Here is a 10321-nt window from a genome sequence, read left to right on the forward strand (position 1 = left end):
GATTGCGGTTGACAGGTAGATATTGCGCATGTGTTAGGTGTTAGTTAATATTTTCAGGCAGTTACGGGAGTTATGGTGCTCACATACTCAGCACAAGGCTTGCTGCGCGTGCCTATGAGTGGCAAGATGAAAATAGAGTAAAATTTTTCCATTTTTGCTGTGTAAGTTCTTGCGCTGAATATGTGATACCAATTTGCGACACGGTTCTGTTAGCTTATGGGAGTAAAAATTGCGGCCGACGGGTGAAATATACGTGCTGCATTAATATGCAACGCTATATATGTGATACCAAAACCACATAAAAAACAGAATTTATGTTTACCTGATAAATTACTTTCTCCAACGGTGTGTCCGGTCCACGGCGTCATCCTTACTTGTGGGATATTCTCTTCCCCAACAGGAAATGGCAAAGAGCCCAGCAAAGCTGGTCACATGATCCCTCCTAGGCTCCGCCTACCCCAGTCATTCGACCGACGTTAAGGAGGAATATTTGCATAGGAGAAACCATATGGTACCGTGGTGACTGTAGTTAAAGAAAATAAATTATCAGACCTGATTAAAAAAAACCAGGGCGGGCCGTGGACCGGACACACCGTTGGAGAAAGTAATTTATCAGGTAAACATAAATTCTGTTTTCTCCAACATTGGTGTGTCCGGTCCACGGCGTCATCCTTACTTGTGGGAACCAATACCAAAGCTTTAGGACACGGATGAAGGGAGGGAGCAAATCAGGTCACCTAAATGGAAGGCACCACGGCTTGCAAAACCTTTCTCCCAAAAATAGCCTCAAAAGAAGCAAAAGTATCAAACTTGTAAAATTTGGTAAAAGTGTGCAGTGAAGACCAAGTCGCTGCCCTACATATCTGATCAACAGAAGCCTCGTTCTTGAAGGCCCATGTGGAAGCCACAGCCCTAGTGGAATGAGCTGTGATTCTTTCAGGAGGCTGCCGTCCGGCAGTCTCGTAAGCCAATCTGATGATGCTTTTAATCCAAAAAGAGAGAGAGGTAGAAGTTGCTTTTTGACCTCTCCTTTTACCGGAATAAACAACAAACAAGGAAGATGTTTGTCTAAAATCCTTTGTAGCATCTAAATAGAATTTTAGAGCACGAACAACATCCAAATTGTGCAACAAACGTTCCTTCTTTGAAACTGGTTTCGGACACAGAGAAGGTACGATAATCTCCTGGTTAATGTTTTTGTTAGAAACAACTTTTGGAAGAAAACAGAATTTATGTTTACCTGATAAATTACTTTCTCCAACGGTGTGTCCGGTCCACGGCGTCATCCTTACTTGTGGGATATTCTCTTCCCCAACAGGAAATGGCAAAGAGCCCAGCAAAGCTGGTCACATGATCCCTCCTAGGCTCCGCCTACCCCAGTCATTCGACCGACGTAAAGGAGGAATATTTGCATAGGAGAAACCATATGTTACCGTGGTGACTGTAGTTAAAGAAAATAAATTATCAGACCTGATTAAAAAAACCAGGGCGGGCCGTGGACCGGACACACCGTTGGAGAAAGTAATTTATCAGTTAAACATAAATTCTGTTTTCTCCAACATAGGTGTGTCCGGTCCACGGCGTCATCCTTACTTGTGGGAACCAATACCAAAGCTTTAGGACACGGATGAAGGGAGGGAGCAAATCAGGTCACCTAAATGGAAGGCACCACGGTTTGCAAAACCTTTCTCCCAAAAATAGCCTCAGAAGAAGCAAAAGTATCAAATTTGTAAAATTTAGAAAAAGTGTGCAGTGAAGACCAAGTCGCTGCCTTACATATCTGATCAACAGAAGCCTCGTTCTTGAAGGCCCATGTGGAAGCCACAGCCCTAGTGGAGTGAGCTGTGATTCTTTCAGGAGGCTGCCGTCCGGCAGTCTCATAAGCCAATCGGATAATGCTTTTAATCCAGAAGGAGAGAGAGGTAGAAGTTGCTTTTTGACCTCTCCATTTACCAGAATAAACAACAAACAAAGACAAAGTTTGTCTGAAATCCTTAGTAGCTGCTAAGTAAAATTTGAGAGCACGAACTACATCCAAGTTGTGCAACAAACGTTCCTTCTTTGAAACTGGATTAGGACACAAAGAAGGCACAACTATCTCCTGGTTAATGTTTTTGTTAGAAACAACTTTTGGAAGAAAACCAGGTTTAGTACGCAAAACCACCTTATCTGCATGGAACACCAGATAAGGAGAAGAACACTGCAGAGCAGATAATTCTGAAACTCTTCTAGCAGAAGAAATTGCAACCAAAAACAAAACTTTCCAAGATAATAACTTAATATCAACGGAATGTAAGGGTTCAAACGGAACCCCCTGAAGAACTGAAAGAACTAGGTTGAGACTCCAAGGAGGAGTCAAAATTTTGTAAACAGGCTTGATTCTAACCAGAGCCTGAACAAAGGCTAGAACATCTGGCACAGCTGCCAGCTTTTTGTGAAGTAACACAGACAAGGCAGAAATCTGTCCCATCAAGGAACTTGCAGATAATCCTTTTTCCAATCCTTCTCGAAGGAAGGATAGACTCTTAGGAATCTTAACCTTGTCCCAAGGGAATCCTGCAGATTCACACCAACAGATATACCAAATTATGTGGTAATTTTCTGGTTACAGGCTTTCAGGCCTGAACAAGAGTATTAATAACAGAATCTGAGAACCCTCGCTTTGATAAGATCAAGCGTTCAATCTCCAAGCAGTCAGCTGGAGTGGGTCGAACGGACCTAGAACAAGAAGGTCTCGTCTCAAAGGTAGCTTCCATGGTGGAGCCGATGACATATTCACCAGATCTGTATACCAAGTCCTGCGTGGCCACGCAGGAGCTATCAAAATCACCGACGCCCTCTCCTGATTGATCCTGGCTACCAGCCTGGGGATGAGAGGAAACGGCGGGAACACATAAGCTAGTTTGAAGGTCCAAGGTGCTACTAGTGCATCCACTAGAGCCGCCTTGGGATCCCTGGATCTGTACCCGTAGTAAGGAACTCTGAAGTTCTGACGAGAGGCCATCAGATCCATGTCTGGAATGCCCCACGGTTGAGTGACTTGGGCAAAGATTTCCGGATGGAGTTCCCACTCCCCCGGATGCAATGTCTGACGACTCAGAAAATCCGCTTCCCAATTTTCCACTCCTGGGATGTGGATAGCAGACAGGTGGCAGGAGTGAGACTCCGCCCATAGAATGATTTTGGTCACTTCGTCCATCGCTAGGGAACTCCTTGTTCCCCCCTGATGGTTGATGTATGAACTTGGCCCTCGCTAGCTGAGGCCAAGCTTTGAGAGCATCGAATATCGCTCTCAGTTCCAGAATATTTATCGGTAGAAGAGATTCTACCCGAGACCAAAGACCCTGAGCTTTCAGGGATCCCCAGACCGCGCCCCAGCCCATCAGACTGGCGTCGGTCGTGACAATGACCCACTCTGGTCTGCGGAAGGTCATCCCTTGTGACAGGTTGTCCAGGGACAGCCACCAACGGAATGAGTCTCTGGTCCTCTGATTTACTTGTATCTTCGGAGATAAGTCTGAATAGTCCCCATTCCACTGACTGAGCAGGAACAGTTGTAATGGTCTTAGATGAATGCGCACAAAAGGAACTATGTCCATTGCCGCTACCATCAAACCTATCACTTCCATGCACTGCGCTATGGAAGGAAGAGGAACGGAATGAAGTATCCGACAAGAGTCTAGAAGTTTTGTTTTTCTGGCTTCTGTCAGAAAAACCCTCATTTCTAAGGAGTCTATTATAGTTCCCAAGAAGGGAACCCTCGTTGACGGAGATAGAGAACTCTTTTCCACGTTCACTTTCCATCCGTGAGATCTGAGAAAGGCCAGGACAATGTCCGTGTGAGCCTTTACTTGAGGAAGGGACGACGCACGAATCAGAATGTCGTCCAAGTAAGGTACTACAGCAATGCCCCTTGGTCTTAGCACCGCCAGAAGGGACCCTAGTACCTATGAGAAAATCCTAGGAGCAGTGGCTAATCCGAAAGAAAACGCCACGAACTGGAAATGCTTGTCCAGGAATTCAAACCTTAGGAACCGATGATGTTCCTTGTGGATAGGAATATGTAGATACGCATCCTTGAAATCCACCTTGGTCATGAATTGACCTTCCTGGATGGAAGGAAGAAGTGTTCGAATGGTTTCCATCTTGAACGATGGAACCTTGAGAAACTTGTTCAAGATCTTGAGATCTAAGATTGGTCTGAACGTTCCCTCTTTTTTGGGAACTATGAACAGATTGAAGTAGAACCCCATCCCTTGTTCTCCTAATGGAACAGGATGAATCACTCCCATTTTTAGCAGGTCTTCTACCCAATGTAAGAATGCCTGTCTTCTTATGTGGTCTGAAGACAACTGAGACCTGTGGAACCTCCCCCTTGGAGGAAGCCCCTTGAACTCCAGAGAATAACCTTGGGAGACTATTTCTAGCGCCCAAGGGTCCAGAACATCTCTTGCCCCAGCTTGAGCGAAGAGAGAGCGTCTGCCCCCCACCAGATCCGGTCCCGGATCGGGGGCCCGCATTTCATGCTGTCTTGGTAGCAGTGGCAGGTTTCCTGGCCTGCTTTCCTTTGTTCCAGCCTTGCATAGGTCTCCAGGCTGGATTGGCTTGAGAAGTATTACCTTCCTGCTTAGAGGACGTAGCCCTTGGGGCTGATCCGTTTCTGCGAAAGGGACGAAACTTAGGTTTATTTTTGGTCTTGAAAAGACCTATCCTGAGGAAGGGCGTGGCCCTTGCCCCAGTGATATCAGAGATAATCTCTTTCAAGTCAGGGCCAAAGAGTGTTTTCCCCTTGAAAGGAATGTCAAGCAATTTGTTCTTGGAAGACGCATCCGCTGCCCAAGATTTTAACCAAAGCGCTCTGCGCCACAATAGCAAACCCAGAATTTTTTCTCCGCTAACCTAGCCAATTGCAAGGTGGCGTCTAGGGTGAAAGAATTAGCCAATTTAAGAGCACGAATTCTGTCCATAATCTCCTCATAAGAAGAAGAATTACTAATAATCGCCTTTCCTAGCTCAAACTAGAAACACGCGGCTGCAGTGACAGGGACAATGCATGCAATTGGTTGTAGAAGGGAACCTTGCTGAACAAACATCTTTAGCAGACCTTCTAATTTTTTATCCATAGGATCTTGGAAAGCACAACTATCTTCTATGGGTATAGTGGCGCGCTTGTGTAGAGTAGAAACCGCCCCCTCGACCTTGGGGACTGTCTGCCATCAGTCCTTTCTGGTGTCGACTATAGGAAAACAATTTCATAAATATGGGGGGAGGTACTAAAGGTATACCGGGCCTGTCCCATTCTGTACTAACAATGTACGCCACCCGCTTGGATATAGGAAAAGCTTCGGGGGGCCCCGGGGCCTCTAAGAACTTTTCCATTTTACATAGTGGTTCTGGAATGACCAGATAATCACAATCATCCAAATTGGATAACACCTCCTTAAGCAGAGCGCGGAGATGTTCCAACTTAAATTTAAAAGTAATCACATCAGGTTCAGCTTGTTGAGAAATGTTTCCTGAATCTGAAATTTCTCCCTCAGACAAAACCTCCCTGGCCCCCTCAGACTGGTGTAGGGGCCCTTCAGAAACCATATCATCAGCGTTCTCATGCTCTACAGAATTTTCTAAAACAGAGCAGTCGCGCTTTCACTGATAAGTGGGCATATTGGCTAAAATGTTTTTGATAGAATTATCCATTACAGCCGCTAAATGTTGCATAGTAAGGAGTATTGGCGCACTAGATGTACTAGGGGCCTCCTGTATGGGCAAGACTGGTGTAGACGAAGGAGGGGATGATGCAGTACCATGCTTACTCCCCTCACTTGAGGAATCATCTTGGGCATCATTTTTACTAAATTTTTTTATGACATAAAATACATATAGTTAAATGAGAATGAACCTTGGTTTCCCCACAGTCAGAACACAATCTATCTGGTAGTTCAGACATGTTAAACAGGCATAAACTTGATAACAAAGCACAAAAAACGTTTTAAAATAAAACCGTTACTGTCACTTTAAATTTTAAACTAAACACACTTTATTACTGCAATTGCGAAAAAGTATGAAGGAATTGTTCAAAATTCACCAAAATTTCACCACAGTGTCTTAAAGCCTTAAAAGTATTGCACACCAAATTTGGAAGCTTTAACCCTTAAAATAACGGAACCGGAGCCGTTTTTATATTTAACCCCTTTACAGTCCCTGGAATCTGCTTTGCTGAGACCCAACCAAGCCCAAAGGGGAATACGATACCAAATGATGCCTTCAGAAAGACCTTTCTATGTATCAGAGCTCCACACACATGCAGCTGCATGCCATGCTGTCCTCAAAAACAAGTGCGCCATACCGGCGCGAAAATGAGACTCTGCCTATGCTTTGGGAAAGCCCCTAAAGAATAAGGTGTCTAAAACAGTGCCTGCCGATATTATTATATCAAAATACCCAGATAAAATGATTCCTCAAGGCTAAATATGTGTTAATAATCAATCGATTTAGCCCAGAAAAAGTCTACAGTTTAAATAAGCCCTTGTGAAGCCCTTTTTTACAATCGTAATAAACATGGCTTACCGGATCCCATAGGGAAAATGACAGCTTCCAGCATTACATCGTCTTGTTAGAATGTGTCATACCTCAAGCAGCAAGGGACTGCAAACTGTTCCCCCAACTGAAGTTAATTGCTCTCAACAGTCCTGTGTGGAACAGCCATGGATTTTAGTTACGGTTGCTAAAATCATTTTCCTCATACAAACAGAATTCTTCATCTCTTTTCTGTTTCTGAGTAAATAGTACGTACCAGCACTATTTGAAAATAACAAACTCTTGATTGAATAATGAAAAACTACAGTTAAACACTAAAAAACTCTAAGCCATCTCCGTGGAGATGTTGCCTGTACAACGGCAAAGAGAATGACTGGGGTAGGCGGAGCCTAGGAGGGATCATGTGACCAGCTTTGCTGGGCTCTTTGCCATTTCCTGTTGGGGAAGAGAATATCCCACAAGTAAGGATGACGCCGTGGACCGGACACACCTATGTTGGAGAAAACCAGGTTTAGTACGTAAAACCACCTTATCTGCATGGAACACCAGATAAGGAGGAGAACACTGCAGAGCAGATAATTCTGAAACTCTTCTAGCAGAAGAAATTGCAACTAAAAACAAAACTTTCCAAGATAATAACTTAATATCAACGGAATGTAAGGGTTCAAACGGAACCCCCTGAAGAACTGAAAGAACTAAATTGAGACTCCAAGGAGGAGTCAAAGGTTTGTAAACAGGCTTAATTCTAACCAGAGCCTGAACAAAGGCTTGAACATCTGGCACAGCTGCCAGCTTTTTGTGAAGTAACACAGACAAGGCAGAAATCTGTCCCTTCAGGGAACTTGCAGATAATCCTTTTTCCAATCCTTCTTGAAGGAAGGATAGAATCTTAGGAATCTTAACCTTGTCCCAAGGGAATCCTTTAGATTCACACCAACAGATATATTTAAACACTAAAAAACTCTAAGCCATCTCCGTGGAGATGTTGCCTGTACAACGGCAAAGAGAATGACTGGGGTAGGCGGAGCCTAGGAGGGATCATGTGACCAGCTTTGCTGGGCTCTTTGCCATTTCCTGTTGGGGAAGAGAATATCCCACAAGTAAGGATGACGCCGTGGACCGGACACACCTATGTTGGAGAAACCGGCAATGCTCCATATGTAATCTTGCCCCAGAATGTTAACTACACAAGTACTCTGCTTGTATACAATGTGAGCTGAACATGTTTTGGTCATTTAAAAGGACATGAAACAACCCTTGTTATTGTGTAAAAATTGTGCTTGTCCCTCGCTCCCTAGTGAGGCCAAAAAGCAAATTCTGGAAGGTGCAGGTTCACCAGACCTGAGAGCCTTTCTCACATACTGAATAGGCTACAGGAACAGGAAAGGACTATCTCAGAAAGATTGTGCTAAAAAGCTTCCTAAACTAGTTAACCCTTGATCAGAGCCTGAACAACTGGTATGAAAATCTGGATTTTAGCAATTTTCTTATTAAACAAAACTCTGTTGATGAGAGTACCTTACCACCTCCACCGGACCGACAGTCTTTCTCACACGCGGAATAGGTTACAGCTAAAAACAACCTAAAATAATTTACTCTTAGTGTACCTGCGCTAAAGCCAATAACCCGAAGGAGACAAGAGCACAGGTAAAGGAAAATACACTGCGTACAACTCAGAAGTAACTTCTGAGCCTGCTAAGCTAATTGTAGTAATGCATCAGTAACATTGAAAAGAAAAAAATCACATCCATATCTCCTCTTCTCCTCTCCCCTCTTCTTTTTCTCTCTCTCTTTATATATATATATATATATATATATATATATATATATACACACACACACACACACACACACACACACACACATATATATATACACATACATATATATATATATATATATATATACACATACATACATACACACACACACACACACACACACATATATATACAGGGCAGGAATTGACATTTCCCGATAAGTTTTAACCCCTGACTAGTAAACTATAGTGAGGTTTTTCAACCCGTGTGTGTGTGTGTATATATATATATATATATGACACACACACACTCTATAGCTTATAATCGCAGTTTATAGCACTTATGGGACTTAAGGAGACACAATCTCAATGATCTAAAAAAGAAACAGGGAATGTCCACATTTCATTTGGGGAAGTCTGTGGGTTCCATAAAGAACCAGCTCACTGTAGACCAGGTGATTGGTGCACAAGTCCACATTTCACCTGGGAGGCCTGTGATATTTTTCACTGAGAAAAGATATTTCACTGCCTGGCTGATAACTCTTTGTCTACCATCTCTGACCAACAGATGACCTCTCAACAACAAGTAGATCTGTACTATAACTTTCACCTCACACCTCAACAAGGAGGCAAAACAAAATGACTGAGGATCATGGGAAGTGGTAAGGATTTAAAGCTCTGGTGTGTTGGGGTCTCCACCTAGTGGCACCACACGTCTTGACTCATGGACTCTCACCATCCGAAGAAAGAAATGCTATTTTGTAAAATATATCTCACTGTTTTGCTGGCAAAAAGTTACAGTATCTTTGTGGTTATACAGAACACAAATTTGTTTGTTTTAAGATAGTTAATGCAGTTTGGAGATTCATCTTAAAACAATTCTGAATAATAAGAAAAGCAGTCTCCTGCGTGCTCTCTGTGGAACTGTTAACATGGCTTCAGAGCAGAACAAAGCCAGATGTCACAACCAAATCCAATTGCCAGCACAATTATTTTCCAATTCTGCCAGCACAATATCACTAAGTATTAGGTGAGAGAATGCTGCCTCAGACACCAGCCTTCACAGACACCAAACACCAAGTAAGGGCAAGAATGGTTCTGTTTGAAGAGTGGCACATTTTCCCCAAACAACATATTGCAGATACATGGAACGGCAATGCTAGTGGTGTTTCATGAATGGAGAGACTGTTGCTTTGGGCTGAACACACAACTTTAGCGGTTCAGCAAAGTACTTTAGACAGATTCATTATTAAGATGGTGCAGGTGAGGCAAATTAAACAAACAAAACAACAACTAAACTTACTCACACTGACACAAACACACTCGTAATATTATTACACATAAAACCAACACAGAGCTCTGGTGAAGACACATGCAGACTATGACTATAAAGATACCAAACAAGATACTTACCATCTTGGAAGACACGTTCCACGTTGAGGCCATACGTGGCACAGGTCTCATAATAAGTGCATCGTTTGAGGTCATTGGAAAGCTTCCGTGCTCGTGCATCATCTATGACTCGCGGGTTACTTCCACTGATGGCATCTGTTAGTAAGGTATAATGTTAGAACAAATGTCAGACCCCCAGTAACCCAACTGCCAGGATCTCATAATATTGTAGAACTTGATGGAAACTACCACTACAAGCTCTGTAGTCTGATAGATTCCTGTCCTAGAGTGGTTTATGGACTCTAGGCCAATAAGAGTACAGCACAAATGCCTACATGTCAGTGTACTCAGGCAAGCAGCAGGTTAGAGTTCATTGTAATTAAAGATAATTCAGAAATACAATTTAAAAAGTGATGGTCTCTCTCTACCCCCTCCATACAGGGAGGGTGACTTCTTTTGAAGATTCTAGTTTACGCAGCTTTTCTGTAGCTAATACTCCGGTACTGAGCAGGGGAAAAAAAGCTACTTAAAATAACAAAATAAAGGTAAAGGAGATGGATGTAAACCATTTAATACACTTCACCAGGTAAAATTTAATATTTGGAACACAGGAAATGTGAGAAAAATGTATAT

General features: G+C 43.0%; 1 protein-coding gene across 2 annotated transcripts in view; it reads right to left on the reverse strand.

The window, feature by feature from the left end:
- The window catches only part of LOC128645682 (arf-GAP with GTPase, ANK repeat and PH domain-containing protein 1-like), a 607927-nt gene that overhangs the window by 207924 nt on the left and 389682 nt on the right, over positions 1–10321 (reverse strand). For both annotated transcript variants that reach the window (XM_053698867.1, XM_053698866.1), the window contains exon 6: positions 9710–9844. In XM_053698867.1, coding sequence (XP_053554842.1) covers positions 9710–9844 — 135 coding nt within the window. The remainder of the gene's footprint in view (positions 1–9709; positions 9845–10321) is intronic.

The sequence above is a fragment of the Bombina bombina genome, chromosome 1, assembly GCF_027579735.1.
Source record: "Bombina bombina isolate aBomBom1 chromosome 1, aBomBom1.pri, whole genome shotgun sequence".
In the NCBI taxonomy this organism is placed as follows: Eukaryota; Metazoa; Chordata; class Amphibia; order Anura; family Bombinatoridae; genus Bombina; species Bombina bombina.